The sequence below is a fragment of the Gorilla gorilla genome, chromosome 8 (genome assembly GCF_029281585.2).
Source record: "Gorilla gorilla gorilla isolate KB3781 chromosome 8, NHGRI_mGorGor1-v2.1_pri, whole genome shotgun sequence".
Taxonomy (NCBI): Eukaryota; Metazoa; Chordata; class Mammalia; order Primates; family Hominidae; genus Gorilla; species Gorilla gorilla.
In genome coordinates, this window is record NC_073232.2 from 41,627,831 (window position 1) to 41,647,126 (window position 19,296).

Consider the following 19,296-nt stretch of genomic DNA (forward strand, 5'->3'; position numbering starts at 1 on the left):
CCCTCACCTCTGCCCTCATTTAAGCTCCAAAAAGGGAGTTATTCATATTTACAGAAAGTAGAATTATACTTCACAGACATTCCCTGCCTGTATGGGAATCTTAACCAAAACCATACCATCAAAGTGCAATCATTTGTAAATGATAGAAGAGACATTTCTTCCAAATGGTGGAAGGGACACTGGTTAATGTCAGATTTACCATATAGCGCTCATTGCTAACATTATATTGGTTGGGATGATGATAATTTATTCTTTTTCATTCTTTTTGATACAGGCTTAAAAGTAAACCGTTTGGACATGTATGGGGAGAAATATAAGCCATTTAAAGGAGTCAAATACGTCACGAAAGCTGGAAAGTTCCAAGTGAGGACATGAGAAGAGGCCAAAATTCCTCAGGACCAGTTTGTTTTCCAAGTGTCATTACGATGTATCACTATTAGGTACCAAGTGAGTGGGAATACATATTCTAGTTAAAGCATTTGTGTCTAGCTACACACCGCTAACAAAGTTACTTAGTTATCAATGTAGGATTCTTAAGGAGCTTTAAGCTAAGGAAACCTTTTAGTGACTTAGCTTATTTTGTATCTTTTCACTTAGGAAGATTTTGGAGGTGATTTTTTTCCACCATCTGGCGGCTGCACATTGTAACATTAAAGGCAGAAAGCTATAGTTATAACCTCTCTCCTACAAGAGTTAACTGGTCTCATCCAGCAGAAGCTATCTTAAATCTGTGATGTGTCAGGTGCAGCCAAATATCACACCTTCTGATCTTAGCCATCCCAAACCAGTATCTGTCCCAAGAGAGGAAATTCCCCCCACCCCCAGAAGTTTACAGAAAACTGCCTCTTCAAGTGTTTGCCTTATTCAGCTTTTCACTTGTGCCATTAAGCAAGCACTGTAGCAAAAGCCACTTCCACATGGCCCTGGCAGGGAGCACTGCTGCTCCATGCTCCATTCTCACTGTACTTGGTATTGTATTTTTTATAAATAAGATTTTTATGTAAAGCTTAGAATTTGATTTACAGGGACCTTGCTGCAGTAAATACCATCTCAATTTTGTGCCACTGGTTCAGCTGTTAGCACAGTAAAAAAATAATTTGTATCAAAGGGGCAAATGCTTTATTAAGGTAGTAAAAGGGAACATTACTTCTGCTTTTAGGAAGTTATTGCAAGCACAAGCATTTGTGCTTTTAAGCAAATTAAAGTAGTAAAAGAAAAACTTAAGTGAAACCTTTGCCATCTTCATGTTTTATAATATAAAGCTTACCCAACACCAGTTAAGCCATGGTTAACCTAAATGCCTCATGCCCCAGTTCAGCAAAAGGAGGAAAATGTGCCTGCCTCACAGTCATCAGTCTTTTTAAATCTTTTTTGTTGTTGTTCTTAAGGGTTTGAATTTGCCTGCATTCCTTGTCTTTAGAGGAAATTCCCTTTTCATATTGTGTGCTTCCCAAAGCTATAGTCATACATTTCTTCCAGAAACTATTGTCATAATTGTCACTGGAGTGCTTAAATATACATACTATACTGACAAAATACATGGAAGTGAGTTATAATGAGGCAGAAACAAAATCCTCGGTAACATTGATGATACTCTACCGATCACCGTGGTTTTGGAAAGTCAGTCAACAGTTGTATTATTGCACTCAACTTCATTGTGACATTTTATTTAACTTCTTCATCTTGGTGGTCCTTGCCCAGTTATTTTGCCTCATTAGACATCAAGAAATGGAGAAAGACTGAAAGTTAAGATATTAGGTGCTTGTTCTTCATGTTTCCTTCTTGTTATTTATGCTATTCTCTTTGTGGCTCCATTCTTCCTTCAATCTTCTCAGCTTATAACCGTCTTTCCCTTATGCTAAGGATAGCCCTTACACTCATCCCATCTATGCTGTCAAGGGCTGCTGGTTGGTGCTGGTACAAGGAGCCCACTAAGCAGTTTTCTTACCTTTGCCTGCCCTGCCTTTCATGGAATAAGAAAGGCAACGTTTTGCAGCTTCCAAATTTCTGAAGAAACTAATCTCAGATTGGCAGTTAAAATCAAAATGTTGCCAAATATTTATTCCTTTTGCCTAAGTTTGGCTACCCGGTTCAATTGCTTTTTATTTTTAATGTCTTGACTCTTCAGAGTTCGTACCTCAAAAGAACAATGAGAACATTTGCTTTGCTTTCTGCTGAATCCCTAATCTCAACAATCTATACCTGGACTGTCCAGTTCTCCTCCTGTGCTATCTTCTCTTCTATCCAAGTAGAATGTATGCCAGGAGCTCCTTCCCTCTAGCAATTTCTACTAAAATGTCCAAGTAGAATGTTTCCTTTTACAATCAAATTACTGTATTTATTAATTTGCTAGAATCCAGTAAATCATTTTGGTAGCTCTGGCTGTGCTATCAATAAAAAGATGAAAGCAACAAGTTGATTTTTTTTAGGTCTACTATTGATTGAACATTCTCCAATGGGCAAGGCTCATTGTCAAAGCAGGGTGAACATGATCAGATTTTCTTCTGCATCATCACACAAGCTGCGAGTGTTGCTACAAAGCACTTCTCAGTACTCCTTCCCTAACCTCAGTACGTTAATTGCCATTCATACTTGGCTTAAGCATCACCATTCTGGCCACAGTCTGAGAGATTAGTGATCAAAGCTCCCTTCCCTATCACTACTACCACCTACTGATAACAAAGATTTCTGAACACTTAGTAGTAGTAAAATATTTTTCAAGCACAGAGTTACAGCTAATCCTGGATCACTTGTTCTAAATTCATAAGGGAGTATATCAAGAGCAAATGAAGTAAATGATTCTTTGCTGCGTGTGGGAGTCACCATCATTTTATTCAAAGAGAGTTCCTGTGATAGGTTCATTCCTTAAGTGGTGCTACAGAAGGACCCTAGGAAAATGCTGATCTTGTCCTGAGAGGCAACCGATTTGAGAAAATGATTATACTACAGCAGGAAGGCAGCACCAGTGAACATATGGTAAATGGCAAAAACAAGACAGTTTTAGAAACTGCTAATTCAGTAGTAGCCTTGGCCTTTCCCTTAACTCAAGCAGGCTGGAATCTGTCTTTATGGTCGGCAACTTTCCAAGATAAAGCAGTGATAATAGCAGTTGGCAACACTAAATATCAATATCATCACCCTTTAATGACATGTTACCCCTTTCAGATCTAGAAAATCAGGCAAAAAGTGATGTCCCAACTCTACTCTAAAAACCTGCTCCTACTATTTTAGTGAGTGTTTCTTTAAGGAAGAAGAGGACTATGTCCCCAAAAGCTAACTCTGCTTTATAGCCCTGGTGGATCCCTGAGAACCCTATTTATTCTATACTGGGCTTTGGAATATGAAAAATGGACCTGTGTGACCGGGCGTGGTGGATCACACCTGTAATCCCAGCACTTTGGGAGGTCAAGGTGGGCAGATCACTTGAGGTCAGGAGTTCGAGACCAGCCTGGCCAACATGGTGAAACTCCATCTCTACTAAAAATACAAAAATTAGCCAGGCATGGGTGGCGCGCACCTGTAATCCCAGCTACATGGGAGGCTGAGGCAGGAGAATTGCTTGAACCTGGGAGGCGGAGGTTGCAGTGAGCTGAGATTGCACCACTGCACTGCAGCCTGGGCAACAGAGCAAGTCTCTGTCTTGCAGCGGGGGGAAGGACCTGTGGTACTCCTACAAACTTAACAACTTTAGCTTTTCGGGGAACAGTGGTGGTCTCCACAGATAACTAGAATCTTCTAAGATGAAAACAAACTGTTTCATCCAGCTGCTTTCTGCCTGTTAACCTTTGCCACTTCCATTCCTTCAAGTGTGTAATCCCCAGGGTTGTCTTGTATTACACACATCCTTGTTAAGTAAATATACCACTGTTGATTTCTTCTTCCAGTGCAACATTTGGATTAAATAAAAATCTTTAGTTTCCAGATCTTGAGGATTAGTTTCATTGACTATTCATCAAAACAAAGGAGAAACCTGACCTAAAAGTTCTTGCTAAAGTAACATACCCATCATTTAAAGCATTTTTTATACAAATGCATTTTATTGTTTTAAACAGAACAAAAGAAGAGGCAGAAAATATTTGCATATAACAAATCCTAGTTTATAAATGTAGTTTTTTAGCAGTGATGTCTCTAATCATCATTCAGGGAATTTTTTTTTTTTTTTTTTTTTTTTTTTTAATTTGCTTCACTGTGTCTTGAGCACTGATATTGGAGAAAAGCACATCCGGCATAAAGTGTAAACCAGTGTCTCAAACCACTGGAAGAACCGGGAGAGCAAACATGATTTTTCTTATTTCCTCTAAGTAATCTTTCTTTAGTAAAACAACAAGTGATCTTTGGCATAGATTCATACTTTAAAGGCATTAATATTGCATTTATATCAGGCAAGCAACTATACAAATATGCTGAGGGCCTTGAAAATAATCATCCTCATTTTAAAGGAAATAGTGAAAGCCTGAGTGTAAAGGACCAACTTAAGTTTTACACATTCGATGTTGGGAACTAACACACAGCGATGGGTGGGAAGGAAGGATGTTCAGGCAAGGGTTCTTACTCCTTTACTCATCTGGTTCTGGCTTTGGGAAAAAATAAGGTTTCATGTGCTGGGAAATACTTAGCAGTAATAAGTACCAAAAAGGAAACACTGCCCTCTCATTTTGCCTAGTAGGAACTTACTGTGGTGATAAGAAATATGAAACCCATTACTCTCTTGAACCCCATACTTGGGAGTAGATGCAGAGAGCTTGGTTGTAGTTGGTTGCAGGGAGGTAGGAATTACAGGAGTAGTATTTCCCATTGATTCATCTTCAGCAGCACTAGAATTCTAGTCTGCAAATACCACTCTCCCTTAGGCAGGAAGTGTCCTTCAGACAGGGCTGCCTTGCCATTAAACACTCTTAGGGGACAAGCACTCTTTCTTAGGACTGAATTTAAAAAGGATCTTTTAGAGTTACAGATGAACAAACACTTACATGTCTTTAAAATCTTGTTTAGAAAGGGTGTGGAGGAAGGCTACAAAAACCAGGATAGGAGACATGTTTTGGTTAAAATTAAAATGCAGCATTTCAGCTCAAAATGAACAATTAAGAGCTAAGAATGAATGATAAGGCCTCAGCACAGACCTCTGCAGGCAGTGACTAAGCATGGAGTGCCGGGAGTGGCCCTGCTGGGAAGATGGCAGGGCCACACCCTGGCTACTCTGCCCTTCCAGTGGCAGAGAGCACCAGGACACAGTGTGTTCATGGGATGGCTACCTTGGCGGGCTGAGGCAGGATATGGGACGGGAAGTTTCCCTAGCACAGACATTGCTCGGGGGCATGGTAAAAGCAGAATCATATGATTCTGTGATTTCTTCCTGACAGTGAAATACAGTTTTATATTGTGGGAAACTAGAAGGATTAAACTGAGGAAGGGCAGGAAATGAATCCAGGCCCCCATATGCTGGGGCTCCACAGAGGCCACCTTCCCCTGTAGTAGTGAAGCTCACTTCTGAAAAGGACCCAGGTAGCACAGCCCAGGGAAGGAAGGTATGGTTGGCAGCAACATGGAAAGCTCAAAACAATTTTGGGAGGCACAGCAATTTTCTTCTTAGTAACTGATTTGCCTGGGCCCCGGGTCTTGGGAGTCTGGAAGAGTGAATGGGAGCCAAGGAAAGAGAAACAGAGGGAAGTGTCCCCTAGGGAACAAGGGCAGAGCAGAGTGTCTGGCTAGTGTTCACTTGGATTCTGAGCTTATGTGAAGTCCATGGGCTAGAAACCCAGTCTGCCTATTGGGATAGAGGGTGCACAAGTGTAACTGTGTTTGAGAATACAGGCTTTATACAGAAACACATTTCAAAGTGTCCATGAAAAAAGAGTATAAATGTTTTCTAATTTGAAGAGGCCCCCATTCCTTTCTGATGTGCCAGGCCAGGATGTGATTTTCAGCTCCCAGCAACTCTGGGCAGCTCCTGGGACTCAGATCATTTTCCTTCTTTTTAGTAGAGGTTTCTGTGCCAGCCAGGCTCAGCCAGGTGCCTACTGGTACCAGGGAGTCTTTCTAACCCAGCGCAGTGTAAATCCAGCATCTGTTCGAATTTTGATTGAAGCAGCTTCGGCTTCCCGCACAGTCTCCTTCACAGACTGCATGAGGTTCTGGGCATTGTGAACCAGCATCTCTGTGGCCTGCAAGGAAAAAGGTACCTTCCGTTACCCAGAGTCCCTGATGCAGGCCTGTCTCCAAAATAGGTTTCAGCCAGGAGTGGGATGCAGCTAACCCCACTGGTACCTGGCATCCCCCATATTTGCTTGCATCACTAGGGGTTTTCCCAGATCACCAAAAAGAACCCAAAACTGGCCATCGCTGATTGTGTACTGTGGTTTCAGATAGCCTACAGCATGTCCTCTTTCTTGGTCTTCAAACATGCTTCTCCCTCAGGACTTGCTGTTTCCTGTACCTGGACTGCTCTTTCCCCAGGGATCCCAGGGATCCCCTCACCTTCAGATCTTTGCTCACTTGTCACCTTGGTGAGGATTTCCCTGCTCATTCTTTTTTTGAGATGGGGTCTTTCTCTTTCATCCAGGCTGGAGTGCAGTGGTGTGATCTCGGCCACTGCAGCCTCTGCCCCCTGGGCTCAAGGATCCTCCTGCCTCAGCCTTTGAGCAGCTGGGACAATAGGTACATGCTGCCACATCTGGGTAATTTTTTAATTTTTTGTACAGATGGGGTTCCGCCATGTTGCCCAGGTTGGACTCGTACTCCTGGGCTCAAGTGATCTGCCCACCTCAGCCTCCCAAAGTGCTAAGACTACAGGCGTGAGCCACCGCGCTTGGCCTTATTTTTTCCATTGAACCTATCATCATGAACTGATACACTACGTATTTTACCTAGGTTGTTTGGGAGTTTTGAGGGTTTTTTCTGTCTTCACACTAACATTTAAGTTATACAGAGTAGATTTTTGTCAATTTTGTGCACTGTCATACCCCCAGTATTTAGGATGGTGCCTGGCACACAGGAGGTATTTCATAAATATTTAATTAATGAATTTTAAAAACAACCAAATGAACAAACCAAGCAACCAACCACTTTAAACCCATGAAAATCTAAATACGTTAATCTTTCAAACACACAAACTTATAGGACTGAAATCACATTGGTACTCTACCATAGAAAGTCAAGGAAGGATCTTGGCAATTCATCAGCCCAGTAATTCTTGGCTATTTTTAAGTCATACATCATTTGAGGATTTAATGAAGGCGGTGAATTCTCCCCCAGAAAAAAAATGCACACCTGCATAAAATTTGTACACTCAGTTTCACAGGCTCTGATAAGTGTAACTGTGGGCTGGAATTCCTCATCAGTTGTTCTTTTCACTTGGTCAGCAAAGGGACTGAGGCCCAGAGACATTCATAGAGTGAGGATTAGGACTCAGGATTTCTGACTTATAGTCCTATGGGTTTTGTTTTTGTTTTTTTGTTTATTTTATTTTATTTTGAGATGGAGTTTCACTCGTTGCCTAGGCTGGAGTGCAATGGCACGATCTCGGCTCACTGCAATTTCTGCCTCCCAGGTTCAAGCGATTCTCCTGCCTCAGCCTCCCAAACAGTCCTGTGTTTTTTCCATTCTACCATACTGTCAATTTCTACCCTTTTTAAAACTGGAATATTTAATGGAACATAATAGATATTCTCAAGGCATATTTTTAGTGGTTAATTGATTAAGTCTCTGATTAGGCCTGAATCTCAGTCTTACCCTTCCTTCCCCATTTTTTTCCACCTTTCTTTGGACAGAAGAGATCACATGACATAGAAACAGCAAAGTGTGCAAACCCTTCATAGAATATGTGGAAGTTAGGTGTGAAGATACAGTTCCCATGGTTTGGGAGAAGAGAGGATTAGGGTGAGAGTTGTTGGATTAGAATATGGTAGCAGAAGCAACAATAATGGTACCAAGAAGAATGGCCGCCTTATTTCCTCTAAAGTGCCCCAGTGCCCTATCTCCTGGCCTAGAGATCAGAAACAGTTGTTCTTTCAGACTATTTTTGAGTTCCCCACGTTGGGTGGGGGGAATTGTGTCTCTTAATTTTTTAAACTCCCTTAACACCTAATACAGTGCTTCACCTTAGCCCATGTGTGATAAGCCCCATGTGGCTAGTCCAGCAAAACTATGTACCCCATGTGTGAGGAGCCCTGTGTGGGCAGTCCATGTGGGAATCTTGCTTAGAGCAGGGCCTCCCGGAGGGGAAATAAGGAGAGTAAGGGGTGCTCAAATGAGGGTTTCCTGAAAGACCTGGGCCAAGATTTCGGGAAGGAGGACAAACTTGGGTGATTGCCAAGGTATATGCAGGAAGCAGTGGTTAAGAGAACCTTCTCAGCATCCTTATTTCTATCTCTATCAGAGAAACCTAAAGAGAATATAAGAGAAGCACCTCCTTTGAAGTGTCATTTCAGTTTCAGCACAGGCCTAACTACCTCATGCCCCGGAAAAGCCTGCACTATTCATCCTCCCTGAGGCACTAACACACAGAGAGCTGGAAAGTGGACATTCTCTCCAGCCAGAAACATACAGTGAGTTGAACAGGCACTGGAGGCCTCAAAAGAGCCAAACTTATTCCAAGGGTAAGGAACTGAGTAGAGTCCTAACTGCCACTGATCCATAGTGTTATTTCAGACACTTAACCTCTCTAGACCTCAGTTTCCTATCTGTAAAATGACAATAGTTGCCCAAGAGCAATTCCAGATTCCTTTTATTTACTTATTTATTTATTTATTTATTTATTTATTTTGAGATGGGGTCTTGCTATCTTGCCCAAGCTAGTCTTCAACTCCTGGTTTCAAATGATCCTACTGCCTCAGCCTCCTGAGTAGCTGGGACTACAGGTGCACACCACCACACCTGGCTCCCAATTCCTGGTGTTTTGTTTTGTTTTGTTTTGTTTTGTTTTTTCAAGACAAGAGTCTCACTCTGTCACCCAGGCTGCAGTGCAGTGATGCAATCACAGCTTACTGCCTTGACCTTCTGGGCTTAAGCAATCCTCCCGCCTCAGCCTCCCAAAGTGCTGGGATTACCTGCATGTGCCACTGCACCTGGCCCCAATTCTAAATTTCTGATGTATCTATCCAACACAGACTTTCCCCTCCTGAGACAGTCTGAGTGCATCCCACATACTGAATACTCGATACTCGATTAAGGGGTAAAATTTCCCCAAAGCAGAGTTAAATTACTGCAAAACGGCACAGAAGCTGCCAGCCAGAAACCAAAAACAGCTGCCACATACCTGCTCAGACTCCTCATCACTGATGTTGGTCCGGCCCAGCATGGTGGCCTTCACTGTGGACAGGATTTTGAGCTGGGTGCTTATGGTTGGGATTCGCTCACATACCTAAAGAGAAAGTTTAATTTGGTATGTTTCTCTGTTTGCCTTGCCCACAAGCTCCTTGAAGGCAAGACTTATCTACCTCTGTATTCCCAGTGGCTGGCACAGAAAAGGCACTCGATAAATAAGCAGCAGAATTCCACTTGTTTTTTCCCCTAGGGTCAGTACAATCCCTTTCTCCAGAAATGGAAGCATTCATTTGATTAGGAAGTAACCTTTCCTGAATCTGTCTTTCCCAGTACATTTGTTTTTTCCCTTTCTGCTATTTCTGTCCCCGCTGAAGTGCCTCTTTCTCCCTTACCTAGTTTTTCTCTCCTGCTTTTCTCCCTCTCATACCCTCCCCTCCAACACACACACACACGCACACACACACACACACACACACACACACACACACACATGCAGCCTCTTTCCCCGAGTACCTGTAAGAGGTTGGTTCTAATCCGTTTATCTGTGCACTGCTTGGCAACCTCCTTGGCCAACCGAGTCACCTCGTCTGAGGCCTTGGCGATGTCCTTGGCACACTGAATGAGTGCCCGCTTGGTACCACTGCCCCCTCTTACCAGCCGAGACATCTCAGCCATCAGCAGAGCCATGCGCTTGGCTGCTGCAATGATGTCATTGCCCTAGAGGGAAGCAAAGATACAGTGTGAGCTCTGCCCATGCTCTGGCCATGTTAAGGAAGGAAGGAGAAGCGCAGAGAAGAGGAGGGAGCTTGCCACCTTAGCATCCCTCCGGAATGGTGAGAAGAGGAGAAAAGGGCCGTTCTTGAATGATACGGATAGCACTGGAAGAAAAAAAAAGAATGAGACAGGGCACTCGCCCAAGCACTCAGTGTGAGAAACAGAGAGAGAGGAGAGAGGAGAGAGGAGAGGGAAAGGAGAGGGAGAGAGACATTTCCTGACTAAAAAAAAGGAAGACCCAGATATTAGTCTGAAAGGGCAAGATGTGCACCCCAGGCACAGCACTGAACAAGCACTTTGGCATCTCCAGGTTAATCATATCAATAAACTGGGGACAGGGCCAAGGAGCTGGTTAAACAGGCACTTTCATTTCTATAGGGAGAAAGCAGTAGAGCTGGCCTGAGGGGAAAAATACAGAGGAGCCTTTCCAGATGCTGAAATCACCCTCTTCATGCTTACCCTTGTTGCAAACAGCAGCCAAGGGCTCTTGCTACTTAACTAGAATTTCAAACCCCAAGTAACTATTCTCAGCTGGGTGAGGGGAAAAAAAAAAAAAAGATATTTTCTGATCTAGCCTGCTCTGGCTATCCCTCTACTGCCTCTTATTTGTCCCGTCAGCCTGAACGAACATGTTGCTTTAATTTTTCCCACGTAAAAGGGTAAAGAATCAATTCTTCAGTCCCCTCAGCTAAGTGAAGACTCCAGTTAAAGGAACCTTCAGCTAAGAGGATGCAAGAGAAGGCATTAGGAAAATAAAAGTCGTGATTCAGGCTGTAAATGGAACCCTCACTCCAAGGAATGGCAGTTTATCTTAGACTTGGCATTTTGGTTTACTAAAACCCTCATGGGTCATAGTAAAGAAACAGACAAGTTATTTCTTCTGTGCCCTCTCATGAAAGCTCCTCTTTTGGCTGCTAACAACCCCAAGTCATAGCAACTGCAGTGTTCAAAACTAGCTAAAAGTCCAGGCCCTACTCATTTTTCCCCTCATGCTCTTCATTTCTCTACAGTGCAGTGAGGCATACACAAACCATACTACTGCAGGGTGCTCTGCAAGAGGCCTCTACAGGCACCATGAAGCGGTTCATCATTTATGCTGGAAGGGTGTAACATCTCAGGCAGTAATTGAGGCCGGAGAGAACGCAGGTATGGGAAGAAGTCAAGAAGCAAGGGGTATGTTAGACAAGGTCCTCTGGGTCTGCCTCTTCTAGTGCAGACCTAGGATCATTCCAGGACCCCATCACGTTGGTTAGAAGATAGCATAGTGCCATGGTTAGTGACTACCCAGCACTCTTCAAAGCCTTTCTTCTTGCAGCATGCCACCTTTAAAGGGAAAAGTGATCACCCCAATCACCCTACTCTCCAAACTATCTTTGGTTCATTCCCCAAGGCCAAAGTTCTATGGCGGCCTGTCTTGTGGCCTTGAGTACTCCATTTCCCACTCCCATTCCCTCCCGCTGAGATACCTGGACAAGCAGTCAGTGAGGCCCCATTCTCTGTGGACTCCCATCAAGGCCAGCATCTGCCACATAGCCAAGTGCAGGGCAGCAAGCAGTCCTCCCCCAGAGACCCTGCCCTATAAAGCTGCCTCTCCCCCTCATCAGCTCTCCCTGAGCCATCAGTGAGGGGTCAGTTGGGAGCAGGCAAAGCTCAATGGTCAGGCCAGGTGACCTCGTAATGGTCTACCATGGTTCCTGACCTGGAAGTCATTGAGAGATGCATTCACGGCTTCCCAAGGGGTTTCCAGCGATGGCCACAAAATCAGTAAGAAAAGGAATCCTTTCCAAAAGTGACCCCCCCCCCCATCTCTCTTCATCCCCTAAACATAAATGCAGTCCAATTAATCTGGCGTTAGCAGACCTATCAAACTTGTGAAGCCAGTCCTAACAACATGGTGCAGACAGACAGATGCCCGCCCTGCTCAGACTCACAGGACCAGCACAGATCATGAGTGATGCAATGTGTCAAGGCTGCACATGGCCGGATGCATATGGAGCAGCCCCCAATTGGGGGTGCTGATCAGTACCTTACTAGACCACTTGGTAGCTTCCCGATGCAAGGACTGAGCCGCGGCCAGAATGGGCTGGTTGACCGGCTGATTGGATGGCATTAACAGCAGCTCAGGTTCGTAATCGTCTTCCATGTCAGGGGGGACAGGGAACCCAGCAGCATCGGCCGCATCTGCCTCAGCTACAACACCTATACCCACCTCAGCGGCTGGGATGCCCGGCTTTGTCGATGGCGGGAAGGATGAGAAATAGGGATAGTATTAGTAAGAGCAATACGACTTGGGAAACTGGGCTTCAGCTGGTTTAGTAACCAAAGCCTGCCTAGGATGAGAAAGAAACATGTTCTCTAGGAGCCTTGTGTACCAAGCTTCACAGAAGGGGGAATTCTCAGCCTCCAGCGCCACTCAGCCCAAGCCACCGTGTGGTGAGAGAAGAAAAGGGACTCACTCCAATGGCAAAGGGCTTCTAGAGAAATCTTTACACCAAGAAAGCAAGTGGCATCCATTTCTTTAATATACTTGATACTAAAGTCAAACTTGACAAGAGTGATTGTCACATGAGAATATTTCTGAGGAGCCAAACAACCAAACGATAGTAGCAAATTACCTTTAAAAGGAATCCGGAGAGAAAAAGTAAATGCAGCCACACAAGTTACTTTGTACAGAACAAAGTGAACACTGCTGGATCATATGGTCACTGTTCTACATTTTCCTGGGACACAGGAGGCAATTTGGGTCAGCTCTGCAGCTGCCAGACATAGATTATTTCCTTCATGAGTTAAAAGTCCCAGAATTAAAAATGATACATCAGAGGTAACGAATACCAAACTAGGAAAGAGGCAGGAAAAACAAACACAATGGTGACTGAAGAGAACTTAAGTACCCCACTGTCACCCAGCTGTAAGGAGCCTCAAGAAGCCACCTCGTCAGCCGCCCATCTCAGGGAACACCCACACATCAGACCAGCTCTCTATCCCCTGAAGGTCTTCTGAAGCAAAGCTTCTACCATCTCTTATTGCATCCATTGCTAGTACCACCTCAGAAAGCTTCTCCTTGGGTACAACCTAAATTGCTTGCAAATTAGGTTCTCATTCACCCCAAACTCTGCTTATCTAGTTCACAGATAGAATAATATGTGAACTTGGCAAGTGACTGCAGCTGAGCTCACAGAAGCTCAGAAGAATGGTGCTCATTTAAGAATGAGAATCATGATGGAGAGAACATGAATTTAGAACCAGGGATGGAGATTATAAAAGCCAGATGCTGAAAATAGACTAACATGGAAAGAAAATTAAAAACTGCCACAACGAAGCCAAACCATTTATACAAAGAATGATGAATACAGGTTCTTTACATCAAACATCTGTACTCAAGAGGAAGTAGTTTATATGGAATTTTCTTTGAGGTTGTTACCACTCCTAAAAGTCTTAACCTGCACATGAAACCTGACTCCAAAGGGTGACGATGTTGGAGGATTCAGGGCCAACAAGGGGTTCAGATACCATCTAAACTCTTTTGCCTAAACTCAACCAAGACCCATCTCTGCTGCTCAGAAGAAAAGCCAGCTCACTGCTGCTAAGGCTCAGAGTCCCACAGTGTACAAAGACAGATAGGTTGACAGACACACGAACAGATATTCCTCCCCAGCCCAGTACACACATGGTTCAAGTAGCTTCTGACTTCACACAACTCAAAGTCAGCAAACTCTTGATGTTGCACACTTCAGGAGACAGACCTCAGGACTTCTGGCCACAAATGGCAGAGTGGGGCAAGTAATGTGGGCCAATGCTGTCTGCTTTTAAGTTTGTTTGTTTTCTTAAATAATTCATGTATATTTTTTGTTCTGCATAGTGTATTTTGGTTCATTGTAGTGAAATTTAAATTTCCTTTAAAATCTTCACTGTCACCCTCCCCCACTCCCCATGCACAGTGGGGCTCTGCCACATGCAGTTGGAGAGATACCATTATAAATAATTCTACAGGTCAGGTCCAACACCAGCAAAGTCTCCCTTCCTTCTTAGAACCTGGGCTCACAGCTAACAGTTCAGCAAAATACAGAGTTAAAAACCAATGTGAATTTCCCAGCCTGGAAAAAATCCAAGATCAGCTGCAGGTGCAGGAGGTCCCTGAGGAAGTACAGTCGACAAAAGAGCTTGAAAGCTTTGAGGATATGTAAAGAATAAAGGCAAATAGGTGGTGGGAATAAAGGTCTAGGGTCATAAAAACATTAAAAAAAAAAGATCTAGGGTCATATTAGAAACAGTTTAGAACTAAGAGCTACCTTTCACTGCAGGGTTAGCAATAATATTCCTCTTATCTAGAAAAGCTACTGCTCACTTTTCATCATTTAGGGGAAAATAGGCAAAAGTTATTCATAGGGCAAGAGTGCTGTAGCATCCATATTTTTACCAACCACATTAATATTTACACCTTCAGATTTGCTGAGTAAGAGACAGCCTGGAGCTGTCTTGAGTTGACAGGTGAAATGATTCTGAGAAAGGACAAAAGCACATGGCTTCTAAGATACCAATCTACTTGCTTCTGTGGGAAAAAAAAAAACAAAAAAAAACAGAAAGAAAATGCAAACATTTCATCTAGCTTTAGCACAGCCCACACAATTCATATTTGGAGCTCTGATCATTAGCAGTGTAGCATCTAAAAACATTTGCAGTTCCAAGAAAGATAAGCAATTTCTAAAAGACCCCAAATGCTAAGGTCAAGGCAGCTGGCACTCTAATGGACAAAGGACAGGAACCCTCTTCTCAAATCACAGGCACCCTGACTCTGGCTTTTGCAAGCTTGAAGGAGAAACCATCAGGTGTCAGAAACATCTCACTAAAGCACAGGTAAGAAGAGGAATATGCTATTGGCAACACAGGAACCAAAGGAGAGAGAGAGGGTGACTCCAAATAGACTCTTCTTTCTGGGTCTTTCATGGTCCTTCATCCTTTCCGAGAAGACATCCTTTCTCAACAAGAAAAGCTTCACTACTTACCTTGCTGGACCATTTGCGAGCTTCATCATGGAGCTGTCTGGCAGCCATCATCATTGGCTGGTTAATCACCTCCCCGGCCTTCTGCTCAGGGAACTCTTCATCCTTTTCCTCTGGTGGTGGAGGCCTAGGTGGAGGGACCTCACCTTCAGGCAGAGGTGGTTTGGGAGGAGCAAGCTCATCTGTTAGCTAAAAAAGAGAAAACAAGTTGTAAGTAAAGTCCTAAAACTACTCCCCCCTGGAATTCTTTCCTTTCTTCTAAAAAGCATCCCTAGAAAACCCACCCACATTGACTCCACATAAGACCACCCACACTGAGCCACAAGGACCACCTGCTTCAATCTCAACAGAAGCAGGTTTCTCTACAAAAAGCTAGCAGTGGCCGGGCGCAGTGGCTCACGCCTATAATCCCAGCACTTTGGGAGGCCAAGGCAGGTGGGTCACCTGAGGTCAGGAGTTCGAGACCAGCCTGCCCAAAATGGTGAAACCCCATCTCTACTAAAAACACAAAAATTAGCCGGGCATGGTGGCATGTGCCTATAATCCCAACTACTCAAGAAGCTGAGGCAGGAGAATTGCTTGAACCCGGGAGGCAGAGGTTGCCGTGAGCTGAGATCATGCCACTGCGCTCCAGCCTGGGCGACAGAGCAAGACTCCGTCTCAAAACAAGAAAAAAAGAAAAAAGGCTTGCAGCTACTGTTTTGGTTGCATCCCAGGGAAGTATACACAGTGCTACCAGATGAAGGATTCTCAAAAAGTCCCTACAGAAGATGTAAGTTGTGGTCCTGGTTCTACCAAAAAGCAGCTACATAGGCAAGTAACTTCTCCCCTTGGCCTGAGGTTCCTCATCTGTCACTGAGGGGTAGCTAGACCAAATGACCTCTAAGATCCAGATTCTAAATGACATAACTCTGTTGCTCACATAAGAAGCCATTCCCAGGAATAGCCCTCTCTCCCAGCTCTAAACACCCACCAAGCACCCAGCTGGGAAGAATCTAAGACACGTTGAAGGCTGGGAAACACTGTTCCTTAGCTGTGTGTGCGATGACCCAATTTTGTACTCAACCAACTTAGAAACTTAACATCTTTTACTGACATTAAATATGGGAAAGTAAATCAGATTATTGCCTTGATAAGTTATTTACAAAGTCAAGGTATTTCTAATACTGTTAGTTGGAATAAGTGTCTAGAAATAATCACTATTTCTGTTTCTGGAATTTGTGTCTGCAACATACTGCCTAGCTAGCTTCTTCCTACACCATGTAAAAATATATTCACAGTACTTGCGGGGGGTAGTGGGGAAGGTATCTAAAGATCTTAAATTATAGTTAGGGAAAAATTTTTTAAAAGCATGTATCTTGGTACTTAAAAAAAAGTCAAATAAAGGAAAGAACCAACACAAGATTTCAACCACCTCGGTTCTACCATTATCAACTAAGAACACACCAAATCTCCTTACTCCAAGCTGTGCAGATTATTTTACCACAATGCACTACCTCATCACTCACCACATCCACACTTACCAAAGCCAGCTCCTCTGCTCCAGCCGCTCCCCATCACAGCAAGCCACTACCACACACACCAGTACTACACACACACACACACACACACAACCCATGCATATAAGCACTAGGTTATAACTCCACTGGATTTAGGAATGAAAATCGAGATCTGCCTCCCACTAAGCTTCAAATGAAAGCTAAACGAAGCCACCTAGTGATGGAGGCTCTAAAACACAATCTACCTCTCTCTTGCTGCAGTCTCAACACCTTCCTGCTCAATTCTCTGCATATCTGAATTTACTTACTCGGAGTTGTTCAAGGTCTGGTGGAGGCGGCGGGAAGTCAGGCTCCTGAGGTTGGAAGGCTTCTCTGACCTTGGCCACAGCTCCCAGGATCCGATATCCTGAGTCCAGGAAGCTCTTTTGCAGTCCTAAACACAAGACATCCTCACTTTCAGCTGGGTGGGTCAGTGCCCCAAAGCACTGTCTGTGCAGCAGAAGAACTGGTTCCATGAACAAAAGCTGGATGTGAAGCTGCCAGTAAATATCACGGGCAGTGATTGAAGAAGGGGGGAGGCAGGACAAGGCAGATGCCCTGAGGCCTGCAGAGCATTGGAAGCATCACAAACCAGCTGTTCTTTTAGTGTTCAGGGTGCCTTCTTGGCTGTACAACTAAAAAGTACCCAGGAGATCCCTGGGCATGAACACTTTGGGCTCAGGTGGCATCCATCACCTCTCTTATGATGAGGCAGTCAAGAGATAAGCCTGTCCAACTCAGAAAATGGGAGATGTCAGTTTCAGATTGGACATACATTCCCTGAAGTACTTCTCACCTTTCTCTCTACTCCTTTGCTGTCCTTGGCATTCAGTATGTTAACCCTTATGCTGAGCTGCGCTACTCTGTTCAGTTGCCTGGAATTCAGGAATCTACTCTACTATTAGAAACTCCAATTAGGAAACCAAGCATGTCCTTAGTGATAATGGGTTTTGGATATTAGAAAGATTCTGCCTGAACCAGAGATGGATAGGGGAGCCCCTCCTTCCTACTCTCTTGCATTGACTGCATTCTACTCATAGACAAGACTGAAAACATCAGATGTTCAAAACAGGACGGAATTCAGATGATTTCAACCAAAGGAGCGGCTCCAATTATGATCTGCCATGGTAGTACCAAAAATATGATCAAAATTCACCTAAAGAAAACCCAGATTTTCTTTAGGTGTAGGGCCTAGGAGACCCACAGATCAACTTAAGCCCTCCAGATTTGATAGAAATTGAGAATGCTTTACAAAGAAAAAAAAGCATTTTAAGAAAAGCCCAAGAGAAGTTAACACCAGTTACATAAACTAAATGGATGGTAAATTGGTTATCATGCATCTTTTGAAAATTTTCCAAAATAATGACTGAACAAGGCGAGGAGCTATTTGGCCAGACCATATTAAGAAAGCACAGGCTGGATGCCTGTAATCCCAGCACTTTGGGAGGCTAAGGCGGGTGGATCACCTGAGGTCTGGAGTTTGAGACCAGCCTGGCCAACATGGTGAAACTCTGTCTCTACTAAAACTACAAAAAATTAGCTGGGTGTGGTGGTGGGAGCCTGTAATCCCAGCTACTCGGGAGGCTGGGGCAGGAGAATCACTTGAATCCAGGCGGGGGCGGAGGTTGCAGTGAGCCGAGATTGTGCCATTGTACTCCAGCCTGGGCAACAAAAGCAAAACTCCGTCTCAAAAAAAAAAAAAGCGCAGAGGTTGGGCACGGTGGCTCACACCTGTAATCCCAGCACTTTGGCAGGCCAAGGCGGGTGGATCACCTGAGGTCAGGAATTCAAGACCAGCCTGGCCAACATGGCAAAACCCTGTCTACTAAAAACATAAAAATTAGCCAGGCATGGTGGCACACACCTGTAATCCCAGCTACTTGGGAGGCTGAGGTAGGAGAATCACTAGAACCCAGAAGGTGGAGGTTTCAGTGAGCTGAGATCATGCCACTGCCCTCTGGCCTGGGTGAGAGTCTCAAAAAAAAAAGAAAGCACAGAGAAATTGGTCCAGAAAAACTAACATACAACAAGCCTGCTGATAACTGCAGAGATTTGGATGGAAAAAGATTAATCTAGCATTCTCAGACTAAGTGTCTATAGTTTTTGCCCCCAGACTTTGTATGTGGTGGTTGTGGGGTACATATTCCCTCACGACCTTTCCTGAGTTAACCTCTCAGCGGAGGTGAGCCATAGTGCCACGCATTGCTTACCAGGGTCGGAAATGTTTCCAGCCACAGCTTTTGCATCCATCACCATCGGGGAGATGGTTTTGCTCAATTCATCAGAGGCAGCTTTCACAGCCTCACGGAACTTGGGATCCTCGGAATTCTCCACCTCCCTCTTAGCCACCAGCAGGATCCGGTTGGCCCGACGAGCAATGCTGGTTGCCCCAGCAACCAGCATCTGAGGCTGAATGTTGGCCATAGCTACCTTGCACTTGTCCAGGTCTTTTTTAATTGCTTCTTCTGAAGCATCCAACAGAGATTTGGTATCAATGGCTTCGTCCACCAGCCCTGTTAGGAAAACAGAAATGGAATTTAGTTTCAATTTAGAAGAATAGAAACTCCAAAACACTGTTATCCACTCAAGTTTCTCATGAGAAAGTATAACATCCAGAATTCTCTTCTTCAGCTCAAACTCTTCCTACATAATCAAAAGCTTCCAGGTAAACATCACAGTTAAAAAAAACAGTGAGGACATAGCCCAAAAGCCCATCTGGATTT

The 19,296-nt window shown here is 44.1% G+C and overlaps 2 protein-coding genes across 7 annotated transcripts in view; one reads left to right on the forward strand and one right to left on the reverse strand.

The window, feature by feature from the left end:
* AP3M1 (adaptor related protein complex 3 subunit mu 1) overlaps positions 1 to 2,414 on the forward strand; it is a 29,197-nt gene extending 26,783 nt beyond the window's left edge. For all 5 annotated transcript variants that reach the window (XM_055353385.2, XM_004049618.5, XM_055353384.2 and 2 more), the window contains one exon: positions 275 to 2,414. In XM_055353385.2, the coding sequence (XP_055209360.1) occupies positions 275 to 375 (101 nt within the window). In that variant the 3' untranslated portion in view covers positions 376 to 2,414. The remainder of the gene's footprint in view (positions 1 to 274) is intronic.
* A 1,603-nt stretch (positions 2,415 to 4,017) lies between these two features.
* Positions 4,018 to 19,296, reverse strand: part of VCL (vinculin) — a 122,205-nt gene continuing 106,926 nt past the window's right edge. The window contains exons 16-22 of one of the 2 annotated variants that reach the window (XM_004049613.5): positions 18,784 to 19,086; positions 16,843 to 16,967; positions 15,039 to 15,224; positions 12,062 to 12,265; positions 9,775 to 9,978; positions 9,254 to 9,358; positions 4,018 to 6,161 (exon numbers count right to left, since the gene is read on the reverse strand). In XM_004049613.5, coding sequence (XP_004049661.1) covers positions 6,015 to 6,161; positions 9,254 to 9,358; positions 9,775 to 9,978; positions 12,062 to 12,265; positions 15,039 to 15,224; positions 16,843 to 16,967; positions 18,784 to 19,086 — 1,274 coding nt within the window. In that variant the 3' untranslated portion in view covers positions 4,018 to 6,014. The remainder of the gene's footprint in view (positions 6,162 to 9,253; positions 9,359 to 9,774; positions 9,979 to 12,061; positions 12,266 to 15,038; positions 15,225 to 16,842; positions 16,968 to 18,783; positions 19,087 to 19,296) is intronic. The other variant, XM_004049612.5, reaches the window with a different exon arrangement.